The following is a 17,916-nucleotide window of genomic DNA, read 5'->3' on the forward strand; positions in this document are numbered from 1 at the left end:
AATACCACTGAAACTTATTTAGTAACTTTTCCCCTCTCCCCTCCCTCTTCTCCAATTTGAAGTAATATTCTTTTATTTCCCATTAGTAACAATGAAGCAATCAGAAACTTTATTCTACCTTTTTTGTTGTTGTTTGTACTGTATCTTCATTGCAGAGAATCTAGCCATTACATATTACACTCACTCATAAGCATCCTTTAAGTTCCACAAGTACCTATTTAAAGCTCCCCTTATATCAATGTCCCTGCAATCTCTCTGGTTGCCAAAGTTTAGTCTCTGGTAGATTCCTTAAGAAGTGCTCAAAGAAAGAACAGCCTCCAAATTCATGCTCACGTTCATAATATTTTCTCTGCTGTCTTTATACTTCAGTCAATTTAGCTAGATATAAAACTCGTGGCTCTTATCTCCTTTCCTTGTGAATATGAGACGTTACTCCGTTGCTTCCAGAATAAAGCATTGCTATCAAAATCAGATAATCTAATATTCTTCCTTTAAAAACTTGGGTCTTTACCTAGATACCCCGAAGAATTTTCTTTAAAGTCCAATAATGTTTAAAGAATATGTCTACATGTTGGTCGTTTCTGTATCGATTTATCCAAGTATACAACATACCCTTTTCAAATGTAGTGGCAACACTTTTTTTTTTTTTAATTTCAGGAAATTTACTTGAGTTATTATTATTAGAATTTATTAAGTTTCATTGCTTTGGTTCCTCTTCAGAGACTCTTATTATTTGTGTGTTGAAACTTCTTTGCCTCTCTAGTAAATGTCACTTTCTCTAGAATGCTTCTTTATTTTTCTTTAATTCTTTTTTGTCAAAAATTTTTTTCTTCTATTTATCTTGTTTCTCCGAAGAAATTTTCTACTGTTTTTTCACTCTTGTGTACCTTCTAGTTTAGACTTCATTTTTTAAATGATTTTTTCTTTTATTTCTCTTTCCTTAGTTATCACCACATTTCTAAGATTTCCTTATTCAGATTTATGTTGCTCTTCCATATTTGTACCATTTCCTAAATTTCTCTGAGTTCATCTAGAAACATTAGATTATATTTTTCATTTGTTTCATTACCATTTCTTTCTAGTAGTATGCTTTCACTGTCTGCAGAAATATTATTCTCTCCTTATTCCTTTCTTCTTACAAAAGCTCTGTAGGGAATTTGACTGTGATCCTAGTCAGTTGCTCTATTTCATGTAAAATAAAAAACTTTTAGGAAACTGGAGTAGCTTTTCCGGTTTCAATAAGAGTCCTCTTCTGTTTTCATGAAGAGGAAATGAAGGACACTGAAATATAGTTTCATGAATGAGGTCTCCTGTACTTTCACCTTCCCCCTACTTTATATGTCCTTTTTTCCCTTTTCCCCACTGTCTTCATCCTCCTTAATTTGGATTATATTACCAGCAGCGTCTCCTTCCTTAGTGCAGGACTTTGACCAGGAAGGGAACTTCAACTGGTAAGTTTTGAAAATTCACAGGTACCAGATGGGTCTAACCCACAGAATTCACTGTGGGCCCCTGGTATCCTGAGAACTCAAAAACATCTCTTAATTTTAGCTTCTGTTCTCCAACTTGCTTGCCACACTTTGCAGGGACTTTGTTAGCTAGCCTGGGGCTCTCCTGTTCTCAGGTCCATCAGATTCCTGCCGCTCCCTTCTGCATCTTTCTGTACAAATGCTGACACCATGCAGGTCTTTGTAGTTATTGGAGATTTGTCCCCACCCACTTCTATTAGGGTTTGTAGTGACACTGTTCACCTAGTCTTATAGAAAGTGTCCGTGAATTTTTGGTTTTGTTTTGCTGGTTACTCTGTTTTTAGGGAAAACTGTGAAGATTCAAACAACTATGCCCTGCTGTCATCTTCCCAGAACTCAAACGTTGTTTTGGAGGTACATTTAGTAAGTCCCTAAAATCTAAAATAATGAATATGAATCTATTTGCTTTCGCCTAGGTCTTGAATAAAGGCACTAGGGTCTAAGAAATTCAACTTTACAACATGGCTAACCTCAGGTTTCCCATCATCTTCTCTATAAATATCGTTATGTTCTCTTACGAAATACATATATGATGTAATCATTATTAACTGCTTTCAATTAGAAATCAGAAACAATAAAAATATGAAACATAAAAGGATAAGGAAATGGAAAATAATGCAGAACTCTTAAAACCATTTGAAGAAATTTATTAAAGTAGACATTCAGAGTAAGATATTTTTAGGCATTAGTAGCATGACAAAAAGTAGTTTTTTTCTAAGTGTTCGTTGAGCACTTTCTATGTCACAGGAACCCTGCGAGACACACACAGGAAACACAAACAGGATAAGCCACGGTCCTCTAACTTTGAGAATCAGACTAGCTGGGACCAAAAACTGGTAAGCAAACATGTGCAAATGCCATAAAAGCATTAAATACAACCATTTGCTAGAAAGAATCCTGGGAGGAGAATATTTACTGAACTATATTAGTTTTGTCACTTTATACATTTCTGAAGCAATTGAACTTTTTCCTCCACTGAGTACACACTATCACTTTTATATTTTCTAAAACAGAAGATTCTTCTTTTTGCCAGCTGAATTAGAAACTTGTCTTTAATTATAATACTCAATGCTCACAAATGTATATTAAAAGACCAACATTCATCTAATGCTAGTGAGTATAAACTGGTACATATTACCAAACACGTTTCTGAAAGGCTGTATGAAGGGCCTTAAAATTTTCCAAGCCCTATGACCTAATACTTACGCTCCTAGGAATAAATTACAAGGAAATAATTTAACATACAACCAAACACTCATGCACAGATGTCAGTGCTTTAAAATAAAGTGAAAAGGAAAAGTTAAAAAAAAAAAAAAAAGAAAATGTCTAATAAGAGAGAAACCTAACTTAACTAGGAAATGAGCATACAAAGAAATGGTTTCAACTCAGCATACTTTAAAATAAATTTCTAAAATAATTCACCTGCAAAAAGTTATAGTTCTGAATACTCTGAATTTGCTCCAAGTTCAAAGGAACAGCAGATCACTATAGTTAGTAAGTTTTTGATGACATAGGGAAATGTTCACAACATAATGCTAGGCGATAAAAGAGAAAATATAAACAATATAAAAATAGATTCTACCCAAGCACACCAACCTGAACAGATATTCAGATGATCTTCATTAATCAAAAATGGCATTGCAAACAAAATACTAGAAGGGAAAGTGCCATAGTGCAATGGGCAGTAGAACTCCGGGTATGTTTCCTTCCACTTACCTATATTCTTATAAATTTCCAAATTTTTTCACTGATGCTGTATTACTTGGTAAATACAAGTATTTACCAATTTTTTCTTGGGAGAAAAAATTAAAATCTGAGAGCAAAAATAAATCCACTAGATTTACCATTCACCAAAACCCATCAATTCATTGAATTATTAAGCACAAAATCAGACCGCTCAGGGTTAAGAAATGAATGACAGCTAAAGGAGGGAAAACACTTAACAGAAAAAGACCAGATACGCAGGACCACATGAAGAACAAGTCCAAAAGGAGGAAAATGGGCAATGGGCAATACACTCCCAAATATCAAAATGTACATACCCTTTTATTTCCCCCAGTGCACCCTGTATATGAATGGAATTACAGAAGTTGGTTTTATTTAAACATAGAGATCTGATTTCTAATTGTTCTGTAATAGTATGCCATACTCCTGTGACCACTGAGGTATACAAACTTTGCCCTACAAAACTCACATTTTAATCTAAAATTAAAACTCTGCCACATCAAATGGTTTTAAGCACTTAAATTCATAGAAATATGGCAGACAATATGAACCAATGAGCGGAATTTAAAATAAATTTCCGGGACTTCCCTGGTGGCGCAGTTGTTAAGAATCCGCCTGCCAATGCAGGGCACATGGGTTCGAGCCCTGGTCCAGGAAGATCCCACATGCTGCGGAGCAACTAAGCCCACAACTACTGAGACTGCACTCTACAGCTCACGAGCCACAACTACTGAGCCCACGTGCCACAACTGCTGAAGCCCACGCACCTAGAGCCCGTGCTCTGCAACAAGAGAAGCCACCGCAATGAGAAGCCCACGCGCCGCAACAAAGAGTAGCCCCCGCTCGCCGCGACTAGAGAAACCCCGCGCGCAGCAACAAAAACCCAACGCAGCCAAAAATAAATAAATAAAATTAACTTATATAAAAAAAAGAATTGATTTTCAAAATAAATAAATTTCCAATGTTATTCATCCTCAAAGAGTTACAGTTCTGTATGTTCTAGAACTATTTCAAGTTTTAAAATGACTAGCCTATCACTATTGTTAAAAAACAATTTCCGTTGTTAAAGAAGCCCAACAAATAAAGAACAGTATCAACTGCTGTATCCAACAGCTTTTCCCATTAATGTTCCCTTGGATGTTAACAGGTATAAACAAGAAATAAAAGGAAGGTGAGGTCCTTTTATCAAATAAACTGGAAAAATGCAAACGCCTTTATGTTAATGTCCACAGTGATCTCTGAGGCAGTGCATTTTCCAAATTTAATCTCCTAAGTGATTTCTACATTCTAAATAAACAGAATTTGGTTATCGCTTAATTCAAAGAGGTAAAAAGTAGCTCCTAAGTTCCCAAGATGACAGTGTGCTTGGGTAGAATGGTGTCACTCATCGCTAACAGGGATAAACAGGAGAGGAGGGAGTGTGTGCAGGAGAGACATCTAGGAGGCAGTTACATGAGTCTGGAGCTCAGAAGAGAAGAGTGGGACACAAAGGTAGATTTTGACAACATCGGCATGAAGGTATCAGGTGAAGCCATTACTGCAAATGCTATTAACCAGAGAGTGCTTTCTGTTTTTACTCTAGATGGCTTGAATTCAACAGACAAGTGTTCAAAATTTATCATAAACATCCACTGCAAAATTTGTTATATATCTGCCCCCTCTTCCAATTGAAATGTGCTCCTATGTGCTCCTTGATTCTAAGTACAGGGATCCTTATGAGCAGAACACTATTACAGTACCTGGTACAAAGCAAATGTTAGCCAAACAAAATGTTTGGTCATAAATGATTTTTTTCCAACAAGCAAAAAATAATCTAATTTTACCTAATTTACATTCTAACTATATTTTAAAATATGCAAAAATACCCTCAAATTAAGTAAGTACAGGAACACCTATATACACACGTACCAGAGATATACTGAAGTTTAACTTTGGCTTGCTGTTCAGTAAAAATCGATTATTAAGCTGTGGCTTTTGAAAGACAGTCAGTCAAAGCATACTTCAATGTCCTTTCTAGCATCCCTGAACCTGCACCTAAAATGAAATGGTATGAGACAGTAAGGTATCATCACAGCTAACCAACATAAAGTCAGGCCCATGAATGCCTGGGGAAACAATATTCACTTTCAAGTAGGCAAAAGCATTCTAGAAATAACTTTCAATGAAAAAACTCCTTACGAGCTTTTATGTGTTAAAATTCTATCCGTTGAAGAATAAATGTGTGCATAGTAAAACCAGAGCAAACTTCATTAATTAATGATGATTGTGAAAGCTGTTAATTTTACATTAAAAAACAATTATTAACTTTCAAACCGTTGAAAGGGAAATACGCCAACAGCTAATATGTATATTAGAGAGAGTCAGATCTTTCTTCTTGAGTTTTTTTCCTTTATAAGCCAGTAAATGTTGGTAATTTTTAAAGACTACGAGGCTGAGTAAGAGACTAGGTTATATCATAAATGTAGTATTTGTAAATTTTTTGTGTGTTCTAGGATTCATAAAATTAACTAGATAACCTTTATAAACTGGATTTACTCTTTAGATATTTCATTTCATCCATAAGCCTTTCAAGAAAAAGAGTTATTTAGAAACTCTTCATATCTTGTGAAGGTAAACTAGAAATAAAATAGCAACTTTGCCACCTCAAAATTTCTTAAGGGAACATCTCCAAAATCATTAATATTCATGGTTAAATCTACGAGATGCCCCCAAAATACTCTGTCCCTCTACTGACCTCCGGTGAAAGTGGGCATCTACCTGGTAGAGCCCACGTGCAGCGTGTGCCCACAGAGCAATCCGGGAGCTGACGGTGCTGAGCAACTGTTCCTGCACCAAAAGGTCAAACTTATAAAATCTGACAAAATTTTCATAGAATTTTATAATTTTTTCTGTAAATATTCCTATTTATTCCTCTATGACACTGACATTCAGCCTCAGCGTCATGCTGCTTTTGTCAGCCACTCAGCCAGAATGTGTACATGGTGTACCTCTAATATGTACAGGCAAATATACATGTGCACCCCGGAGAGACAGATTACAGAGATAATTACTCAAACACCTTTTACTCAAAAAAGAATTATCATCAGATTCTTTGAGTCCCTCATGAATGTAAAATATGATTTGATCTATAATTAAATTTAATATATATTCAAGCACATTTCTTCATACAAAATGGCACACCTGAGACATTATTTTTTAAAATCCCAAGCTGAAGTCAAAAAAATGGTAATTTTTTCCTTTTTAGAAAACAAAGATCACCCAAATAAAAAGCAATCACAAAAACCTTAACACCTTCACCAATAATGTAATTAAGCATCTATCCAAGATTTATGCGGTTACTTCTTTTCCAGTTAAAGATCACACTTTCAAACAGTTTATAAATCAAATAAAACTATCTCTGACCAGGTCTGCAAATATAAGCCACTTGGTTCAACAAAATACCTCCTCATCGGCCTGATTTAAGAACATTCAAGTTTAAAAGTTAGTAACACTTCATCCATTAGCTACACTACATTTCAAGAGCTCAAACACAGCCACAGATGGAACAGCCTCCATTTTTCCGTGTATAAGTTAAGATCACCTCAATTAATTATAAAGCAATCAAAAATATTCTTTCAAAAATGCCTTCTATACTGCTTCTCCTGTATAAATACAAATGACAAAAGGAGAAAAGGGAAGGAGAAAAGGAAGAAAGAAAGGAGAAAGAGAGGAATGAAGGAAGGGATGGAGAGGCAGGAAAGAAAAAACAAAATCCCAGACCATATTTTTTACGGAATCATACATATGGGTATAATATCCTTAACTGAATTGTCAGAGACTTAAGACACACTACTAACATCTACTCCCTATGCCTTTAAAAGATTTGCTCTCTTCTAACAGGAATCTGGGGGAACATGCATTCAACCATAAAGGTGAATATTTTATTTATTTTTAACAGAAATACTTCAATTCTCGCCAAAGTATTAGCCAACACCCCTTCTGAAAAGGTCAAGTACTAGCAATCACTATGCTGTATTTGTATTAATACCACTATCTGTCACTGATTATCAAACTGATTCCCAAAGTCAAGTTTAATAAATATTCCAACTATCTTTGCATTTATTGATCAAAATAATTCTCCCCACTAATGCTGTTTATCAGAAAGCTCCCGCATTCAAAATATACCACCAGTTCCCACATTCTCTCAGACAGCCACAGTTTTACTGTATTTCAAAACTTGAGTCACCTGTATGCATCGTCTTCTTTCAAGTCTCATATCATCCTGATGGGGTGGGGGAAGGGAGGGAAGAGTCCAGCAGCAAAACTATAACACTGTGTGAAGAAAAACAGATTATGATAAGAGATAAGGATGCAAGACAATTACCCCTAATTGAGGAACATCTAATGTAAATACAATCCCCAAAACATAGAAATAAAATTACTGCAAATTCATTTCCTCACATTTATTTAAGCGTACTTGAAAATAATTTTCATTAATGAAAATCAATTATATATAAAATATTTAATTGTCAGGGAGAAAAACAGTTTTAAAATCTGACTACTACCAACAAAAATTTCACACATTTCTAGGGATGAAATAAACTGTCAATATTACACTATTCTATGTAATTTTATCCGAATAAAAAAATCTACATTTTGTAATCTACATCAATTCACAAATCAGTAAATGTGAATTCACTTTCCACCGTGGCTTACTATCAGAGGTAATGAAAGTTACTTTATAGGAACGATCACATGTCAATCTACCAATGTTACTAGTAAATTAAGTTCTGAGACACTGCTTACCAACTGTTCCCCTAAGCCCACAAGCCCTCTTTTGCTCTCCGAGTGGCTTCTCGTACTTATTGTAATTCTTTCACTTTACTTCCTACTTATTACTTCCACTGCTATTTTATGATTGGCCAGCAAATTCCATGACTGATGGGAAAGCAAAAGCAACCTTGTAGCTACTGTCAACTGAGAGCACTGATGACAGACAAGACAAAGACAAGCACAGGCTGAAACCTAACTTATAAATGAGTTTGGTCTAAAAATCTATTTTTCAAATTGATGCTGTGGAACTAAGTATTATTCCTAATGAAACAATGTTGCTTATGTTGGCCAAGTTCCCAGACTAGCCAAAAGACATCTATTGAACCCAAAAGATGTTACACCAGCCATGGGCACTAGGGACCCTGCAGAAGAAACATAGAAACCTAACCAATTCTAGATCCTCTCTTTATCCAGACAAATTCTGAAGTAGGTTGTTTTTCCTTTGTTAGCACTCTCTCAACTCCTGATGCCTGTAACTCCCTAAATTTTACATTATGACATTCCAATCATCCTGCTAATAACAACAATGCTTTCCCCTAAGTATGTTCCTAAATTACCACCCAAAGCTCCTATTGCCTCAGTGTAGTTCATTTCAGGTATGTGATAGGAAGAAATCAACAGGGCTGAAATAATTCACTTTAATATTTGCAGTTCTCAACAAGGATGCTAGCTAGTTAGCCCAAATAAACCCCTAAATGGTAGAATTCCAACAGTGTTGCAAAATAATGTTAAAAACTACTGAGGTAGTTTGAGGAAAAACATTTCTATCCAAGTGGGTCATAATATGGATTTGACTCTATATTTATTGCCACCAAATATTTCTGCGTTTCACTTATTTCTGCTTCTACTTACTTTTGAACCCCAGAAGTTCTTTAAAAGCTCAAATTCTGTACTCCAAATAGCAGCAACTGAAAGAGCAGCTCAGGGAAGGGGTTTACATGTATGAATTACTTGTAAATTAGGAACTACCTGTGTCTGAAATCATTCCCTGGATTCCAGTTTCCATTCCTGAAGAACCACTTTTCCAGCTTAGATGCTGCTGTGGTATCAAGGAAAACCCTAGGCATGTGACCAATTAGTACCCAACCTGGGGGAAAGGGGATACGGACAGATAAATGGATGAGCATTAAAGCAGTGCATCAAAATAGTTTCATTTGCAAAAATAATATTTGAATCTTCAAGATTCAAGATTTTTACTTCAAAGACATAGTTTTCTAATAATTTTTCCCTCATAAATGGTTGTCTTTACAATTCTAGCATAAACTATGGTAAAGGAAAATGTGAATTTTTAAATCTCTTGCCATGAACTGCACATTTTCAAATCCTTCAGGCTCTTGACATTATATTCTTCACCTGTAAAATGTCACAATGCTACCTATACCCTGCCAACTTCAATGGTTTCAATAGGAAAAGATGAGTGGGCCAGTGGCACAACGGATAATGCATCTGACTCTGGATTATCAAAATGGTCTCACCCTAAAACTGACATCTTTTAGAAAAAAAATCAACCATTTAATCACACTCATTTGAAAAGCAGCCTTTAGCAAAGGGTAAAGAATTTCTGTTAAGTTACAAAATCTGCTGCTGACATATGCAGCAACTAAACCATCATATACTGAGAAATGATAAACTCAAGTCTTGACCTTGGATTACTTTAAATAAAGATTCTAGTGATTATTCCAATATATCCTTCAGGCTGGTCACTTTTCAAAAAATAGATGTGAGTTTTAATGACAATAAGTAGGTAACAGCGAACAACAAATGCACTTTGCCAATTATAGATACAATTTTCTTTCTAAAGAAGCTTACAAATCCAGACAGTCATATTTTAATTTTTTCTGAGAAAATCCTACACTGAATTTTTTATCTTTTCCCCCACAAATGGAGCCATTCACAAATTATGGAGCAAAATTAGATGCCAACGAAAAGCATCTACTATCCTTACCACAGGAACCTCCCATAGTCCTCAAAATCTTTTACAGTATGTTTTAACTCACACTTTGCCCAAGGCAATACAATGGTCTATGAACAATCTAGGAACCGAGCTTAAGTGGTTTTTGAAGCTAAACTTACAAACCAATTTTTAGTTGTCTGAAAATCACTGCATAAAATTAACCTGCAGCACATCTGCAGGGATAACAGAATTTCAACAAGCTGAGTTTACGTGCATGGTATGCTCAGGAAGGTATCAAGACTCGGTCTCTTTGTGTCTGTCTCTCTTTCTCAAGAGGGGTGGGGGAGACAAGAGGAGGGGAGAGGGGGTGGGAGGATATCGAGACACCTAATCAAAAGCACTGTCATGCTGAGATTTATAAAATTACTACAAATCTGAAAAAAACTAGAGTGGCAAAACCATGATTGAAATGAATGCATTAGCATGATATGGCAAATCCAGATTAACTCAAGAGTTAATAAACTAAATGGCAGGTAGTGATGTATTCTCTAATGACACAATGTTTTGTACTGAGGCAAAACTAAAAACTGTACCTAGTTTTTTTTTTTTAATAATTTTATTTATTTATTTTTGGCTGTGATGGGTCTTTGTTGCTGTGCGCGGGCTTTCTCTAGTTGCGGTGAGCGGGGGCTACTCTTCGTTGTGGTGCACGGGCTTCTCGTTGCAGTGGCTTCTCTTGTTGCGGAGCCCGGGCTCTAGGCGTGCGGGCTTCAGTAGTTGTAGCACGCAGGCTTCAGTAGTTGTAGCACGTGGGCTCAGTAGTTGTGGCTTGCAGGCTCTAGAGCGCAGGCTCAGTATTTGTGGCGCCCGGGCTTAGTTGCTCCGTGGCATGTGGGATCTTCCCGGACCTGGGCTGGAACCCATGTCCCCTGCATTGGCTGGCGGTTTCTTAACAACTGCGCTAACAGGGAAGCCCTGTATCTAGTTCCAAAATAACTAAAGTAGTAGGGAAGTATTAGAAGCAGCCGGTGAAAAAAAATCAGTCTGATACAAGCTTCAGAAGGTACTATTTTATTTCTGGTAGGTACTATTTTATTTCTCAAGCTGGGTACAAGTATACAGTTGTTTTTTTATGACCTTTTAATTTTACATGTTATATCAATATATATTCTCATATATTCATATATTCACAATTTAAAAAAATTTAACCCACATGAAAAAATAAAATACAATGCACAATGAGATTTAAGAGGACAATTCTGATAGTTCAGAAGATGCCAATTAAGAATAAGCTACAAAAAAATAAAATAACAAGCTACAAAAATGAAAACAAAGTTGAGAGAGTGGCATGGACTTATATGTACTACCAAATGTAAAATAGATAGCTAGTGGGAAGCAGCCGCATAGCACAGGGAGATCAGCTCGGTGCTTTGTGACCACCTAGAGGGGTGGGATAGAGAGGGTGGGAGGGAGACGCAAGAGGGAGGGGATATGGGGATATATGCATATGTATAGCTGATTCACTTTGTTATAAAGCAGAAACTAACACACCATTGTAAAGCAATTATACTCCAATGAAGATGTTAAAAAAAAAAAGAAAATGAATTTGAAAGACCTAAAATTTGATTCCATGGATCAAATTACAATGTGATTATCTTAAAATTATACTCTGTGACTAGCTTTCCTTACAAACTTCTGCTCATTTACACTAACAGAGCAAGGAAGTGATAGAAGAAAATGTCTTTTTTCCAAATAATAATTTTAGAAATAGATTTTCAAGAATTATAATAACCAAAGGAGTCATGGGGGAAATGTTTTGATACCTAACACACAAGGAAAATAAAAAATCTGTAACTCTAATCCCCAGTAAGATGATCAAATGGCATACACAGAAAAAAGTCCTTTCACTAACTGGGGGTTTCAAGAGAAATCCTAAAAACCAAGAACATTTATGATTTCCCCCAGGATCCCTAGGAAACAGTCACAGTCTTAAAAAAAAAAAAAAAAGTAAAAAGGCAAAAAGCATAAGATGATATCAAATCAAAATTATGAGTAAAACTGCAGGGAAAAAGACATTTGCTATACACCATCAGCTGAGACACTTCACAGACGTTGACACACACCCTACAAGTAGGCACTGTTATTTCATCAGTGGGGAAATCAAGGGTCAGAGAGATTAACCCGCCTGGCCTAAGGGCACAGCTTGAGAACTCTGGTCCCACACCAAAGTTCACTACTTTCCACCACTCCAAGATGCCTCTCATTAGGGATCACTGAAATGGTTATGAGACAATTGCAAACCTGCAAGAATCTAGGTGACTTAGTCTGATTTTAGACTCACCACTCTTCTGCCTCAACCATACCAAACATGAAATAAAGCTCATAAGCGGTAAATTAATTTGTATAAAGTATTTCACTTTAGGGGAATGGAAAAGTAACTCTCCTGAAAAGTCAGCCTAGCAGAGAAATTCTGATTATAGCATGTAACAGTTTGTTATATATTCCCTTTACCAAAAAAAAAAACAAAAAAATTAAGGAGACAAGCTGAAAAGAGTGTAAAAACCAATAGCAGGTAAGTTATTTTTGCACTAAAGCCTCAGGCAAGATAAAAAGAACATGAAGGACTGAAAACCTGGGTCTTGGAATATATGACTCCAATGGCACGTTGGAAGTGGAAGTAGCTGATACATGGGTTTAAGGGAAGAAGGATGTGATTTCTCATGAAACTGTACACAGCCCTGAGTGAGCACCAGAGAAGAGGTTCAACAAGACAGAGCTGAGTGGATTAAATCAATATTGCCCCAATTTTTGCTACCTCAAGCACCAAGTTACCTGGCCTCTCCAGGACTATATCTGGGCTAAACTGAGACAAAATTAGGCACTGAGTATTCGTATATGGCAATAAATACAGGAAAACAGGAGGGAAATAACTCATAGGCATATTATCTGTTACAACGCATAACGCATTGACAAATATCTTTTTTAAGACTGGTGGGCAGAGACTGAAAAGTTTCTAGGCGTAAGCTATGACCAAAAAAAAAGTACAGGTACCCTGCCACTAATTCAAAACATATAGGGACTTCCCTGGTGGCGCAGTGGTTAAGACTCCGCCTGCCAATGCAGGGGACACGGGTTCAATCCCTGGTCCGGGAAGATCCCACATGCCGCGGAGCAACTAAGCCCGTGCGCCACAACTACTGAGCCTGCGCTCTAGAGCCCACGCGCCTAGAGCCCGTGCTCCGCAACAAGAGAAGCCACAGCAATGAGAAGCCCGCACGCCGCAATGAAGAGTAGCCCCCGCTCGCCATAACTAGAGAAAGCCCGCGCACAGCAATGAAGACCCAACACAACCAAGATAAATAAATAATTTATTTTTTTAAAAAACATATAAACTACCAGTGATACTTTATTTTGCTTACCATCCTTTGTCTCCTTTAGTGAGTGTGAAAACAATGATTTTCACAGGTTTATTTCAACCTTCAAGTCTATCAACATATCTGCATGTATTCTCTTATACTCCAAGTTCCTCAAACATTAATATTCAGACCACAGCACTTTTCAGGAACCTAACTTCCACTACTGGAGAGTGACTACTACTACATAAAGTAGATACTAGGAAATACCCCTTATCATAAGCAGACCTAAGTTCCAGAAGGCTCATTTCTAAGATTCGGTTGAAAGGCAACATTAAGTACCCTCTTAGTTATATGTGGAATTAAGCAGACTGAAAACACCAACTTGCCTCTAGTCCACCTCTCTCCTTTAAGGTTCAGGCCCACATTTCTGAGAGTCCAGTGAACTGAGCTTGATTTTGTTTCCCAGTTATTACTGCATATGAGGTATCTTATATTTAATGTACACATAAACATTTTCCTTTAATTCACTTAATTCCCATAAATAATTACGTAAGTTAAGTAGCACTATTACCCGTTTTACAGGTTAGGAAACTAAGACCCAGAGAAGTGAAGTCGCCGCAAGTCACACAGGACGAATTGTAGAGAGATAAGATTCAAATCCAACCAAACAGACTCCAAAGCCGCTGATCTCAGGCCCCACGTTAAACTGAATTTGTCATTTCCCCACTCTTCTCTCTTGATCAAAAAAAAAGAGGAAAGACCAGGCAGGACAGGAAAAAAATCCACTTCTCCTTCCTGTATTCTCAGTTTTGGTTAATGGGTATCACCACACCCCAATCTCCCAAACTAAAACCCTAATCATCTAGGACCTCTTTCCTATTGCTTACCCCAAATCCAATCCACACAAATTCTTGTGTTGAGAAATTCCCTGGCGGTCCAGTGGTCAGGACTCGGAGCTTTCGCTGCCAGGGCCCAGGTTCGATCCCTGGTTGGGGAACTAAGATCCCACAAGCTTCAAGGCGCGGCCAAAAATGAAAAAACAGAAAAGTGAGTTCTGTGAGCCATTCTGGGAAATGAATCAAACCTAAGGAGGAGGTCACAGGAACCTCCAGTTTGTAGCCAGTCAGATGCCCAGGTTAACAACCTGGGCTTGTGCTTGGTGTCAGAAGTGGAGGGTCTTACAGGACTCAGCCCTTTACCAGGTAGATAGTGTGAGAACTGGGCTGAATTCTCAGACACCCTGCTGCCATCTGAGAACTGCTTGGTGTGAAAAAGCCCCTCCCCTGTGAAAAACACACACACACACACACACACACACACACACACCCTCACATGTTGGACTGGGTACAGGAACCCTTTGTAAATAGGAATTAAAAGCAAAGTAATATGAACAAAACAAATTTTTTCAATCTCTTCTGCTGATGCGCTTGCTTCATATCACCTACACATAATGTACTCAAACTTTCTATTACTCAAATCAATCCTGCTCATAAGAGGAATTAAAAAGGGGTGGCCCAACGACCTCTAGGTGCTTTGAGAATCAAACAAGGTTGAGATCCAGTGCTTAGTGTCATCCCCTGTTACATTTCCCTCCCTAACCTGAACATCTGGGGTGATCTCGTGCATGCATGTATTCCAGAAACAAAGCAGATCTATCAGACAGAAGACACTTAGGAAGTATATGTTCAATCAATAATAGTCTGCGACCCCTTCTCATAACTAGTTTCTAAGAAATGCAATAAAAAACTACTCTGCTCACTCTTTCCTTTCTGATAGTACTGACTTTTCTAAATAGGATGGTCTAAAGTATTTATATATATGTGTGTGTTTCTAAAGTATTTTATATATACACAATTTTATTTATAAAATATACATTATATATAATTAATTTACATAAGTACATACACACATATACTTAGTTGATTATCTGTACTTTAATACATATAATTATACATAATTTTATGAACCACTGTTTTTTAATTATCCTTGAATTTCAAAAATACAGAAAAACAAGATCCAGAAATAATTTAAAAAACACACACTATTATTAACAGCTTACATTTTCTTCCAATAAGCCTATTACTAAGAGTAGTAAAATGAGTTTAGTTGTACTTATTTTCCCTGCTAGACTTTTGTGGAACTTAGAGAAATGCTACCTCCTAAAAAATTCTTAAAATGTGTGATCTTGTATTTCAGGGTACCAATCATCCTCCATGTCTCTTTCACCTTTGGCCCCAAACTCAGGTGTCACTCTCCAGTTCCATCGTCTGGCCCCTCCACTCATTTTTCTATACATCTTTCCCTCTAAAAGAAGTACTTCAAAGATTTACTCTGAACTAACAATTCCAGACTCTCTTCTCTACCCGGACCGCTCACTCAGTATCTAGTCCAACAGCTGCTGGATGCTGCGTGCAGTGCCACATTCCTACCTCAACTCACTATGCCTAAAAGGCATCCTCATCCCTTCCTTACACAGCTCACACTGCCATCTCTACACGTGCCCCTGACACCACAACCATGCTAGAAACTGCTGACTTCTTTAGCTACTCTAAACGGTCTCACTAAATTCTATCGATTTTCAAAATGCCTCATGCCTTTCCATTCTCATCCACGCCTACTGTTATCACCCTGGTCCATGTCCTTATATCAGTCCCTATTTCACACGTATTACAGATGCCTCCTAAACTAAGCATCTCCTAGGCCAGATAGTATGTCAGAAACAATACGGGAGGTTGCCAAAACTAGACTGCAGACTCCACCCCCAAAGATCCTGATTCAGGAAGCGTGGAGAAGGACTCAAGAATCTGGCTGTTTTTTAAACAAGAACTTCCAGGTTATTCCTGAGCACAGCCGGATTTGGGAACTGTTTTACTTAAAGACAGAGCATCCCTTGTCCCTTTTCATCGCACCTTTAGCTGCCACGCTTACATCCCTGAAGCACAGACTTTCAACCTGGATTTAACCCCTCTGTAACTTAGGAACATTAGATCAAACCTTATTGCCCTGAACTCAGAGCTCAGCATGGCATTCTATAAAATGCCACTTAACCTCCTTCTGCATCAATGCTCAAATCATTCCCCCTGCCTAAAACTTGCCCTTTCTTTACCTAAATCCTATCCACTCTTCAAGACCACCTTAATTCTCCCTCATCCAGCTTAAAGCCACTCCAATCTCTCCTCTGAACTTGCGTTTACTTATCGACCACTATATTTTAGTAATTATTTATGTTATATTTTTACTCAAGTGATAGTATCTACTGCTTGGTGAATCTCAATCTCATATTTCTACTATAGCCTAGTAGATGTTCAATAAGCACGTTAGAATGATAGAATAACAACATGGAAAATACTGTCTTATATAGAAAAAGTGGGCTATAAAGCAGTATGCAAATATATTCATTTTAAAAAGGAGAATAACTGTGTGCAGGAAAAAAAAAAAAAGACAGGTTATACACAAAATGCAAATAGTAGTTATCTCCAGAGAGAGGAACTGCAGGAACCTGTTATTCTTATCTTCAGTATTTTCTAAAGTTTCTAAAATGAATGTGCATTTTGTAATGAAATGAAATCTTAAAGCTAGAATCTTAAACCTTAAAATCTTAAACTAGAATTTTCTTGATCAATGGAAATTCTGTATAAATGACTGGCATTGCGTATCAGCAGCCATACTGTCACAATCCTAACACATATGACTGATTTGTTAATGTCAACATTTCCCAACCTACATTTCAAATTCCGCTGGCCTCACTAGACTGGATGTTCAACTTTGGGGACCTCATTCACAGTCATGCAAATCAATTACATACACGGGCATGCTATTTTGCTGGCTGCCCGTGTGGAGTTTCATTTGTCTGTTTCCTGTTCTGGTTTGTCCTTTCGATCAAAACTGCAAACTTTAACATAGTAGTGCTGCTCTCATGTTGGAATATCAAAAAAGAAACATACAACAGGTAAGAAAACTAGAACTAATATTAAACTAAATCCTAGAAATAAAGGTCTAGTTATACCTTTAAATCGTCATCTTCAGCACCCCTTCCTCCTTATGCAGAACAAAATCCTAAATTTATAGTGAAAATCTACCCATCTCCAAGAATAATTCTCATGATAAACTATACCGAGAATTTTCAATCCTGAGTCACAAACTGTATGCTAAATTCCTCTATACTAACTGAAGTTCATGTTTTTTTATGCACTCTGAAGAAACAGAAAATAACTATACAAAGCCTACAAAACACTGGAGTAGCTTCTTCTCCAGCTGAACATCAAGACACTCAATCTCTCTTCTCAAATTTAATTAGCCAGTCCCAGTCCATTTTTCTTGCTCGAATCTTATGCTTTATTTCTCAATTTATGGTCTTCAAGTCTACACACGGTACACTTGAACACGAGCTTCGGCAGGAGTAAGCATTATTCCCATACAGTTTTCTTCACGTAACACTGATTCACATTCTGCGTGTAGTCTGTTTTGCTTCATAGTCAATCTCTACTTTTAGAAATACATTTCATGATGAAAAATACAAAATTTATATACAAAAGTGCATCATCAAAAATAAAAAATCAGAAACAATAAAAATGTTCAACACTTTCAAAAGAAAAGATGA

General features: G+C 37.0%; 1 protein-coding gene across 5 annotated transcripts in view; it reads right to left on the reverse strand.

Moving 5' to 3' along the window:
• The window catches only part of DYRK1A (dual specificity tyrosine phosphorylation regulated kinase 1A), a 138,624-nt gene that overhangs the window by 81,178 nt on the left and 39,530 nt on the right, over window positions 1-17,916 (reverse strand). For 3 of the 5 annotated variants that reach the window (XM_061193924.1, XM_061193920.1, XM_061193921.1), the window contains exon 2: window positions 7,480-7,565. The exons of 1 other annotated variant lie outside the window; for it this stretch is intronic. In XM_061193924.1, coding sequence (XP_061049907.1) covers window positions 7,480-7,489 — 10 coding nt within the window. In that variant the 5' untranslated portion in view covers window positions 7,490-7,565. Of the gene's footprint in view, window positions 1-7,479; window positions 7,566-9,035; window positions 9,113-17,916 lie in introns of those variants that run through there. One more of the 5 variants, XM_061193922.1, reaches the window with a different exon arrangement.

Source organism: Eubalaena glacialis, chromosome 6, assembly GCF_028564815.1.
Source record: "Eubalaena glacialis isolate mEubGla1 chromosome 6, mEubGla1.1.hap2.+ XY, whole genome shotgun sequence".
Classification (NCBI taxonomy): Eukaryota; Metazoa; Chordata; class Mammalia; order Artiodactyla; family Balaenidae; genus Eubalaena; species Eubalaena glacialis.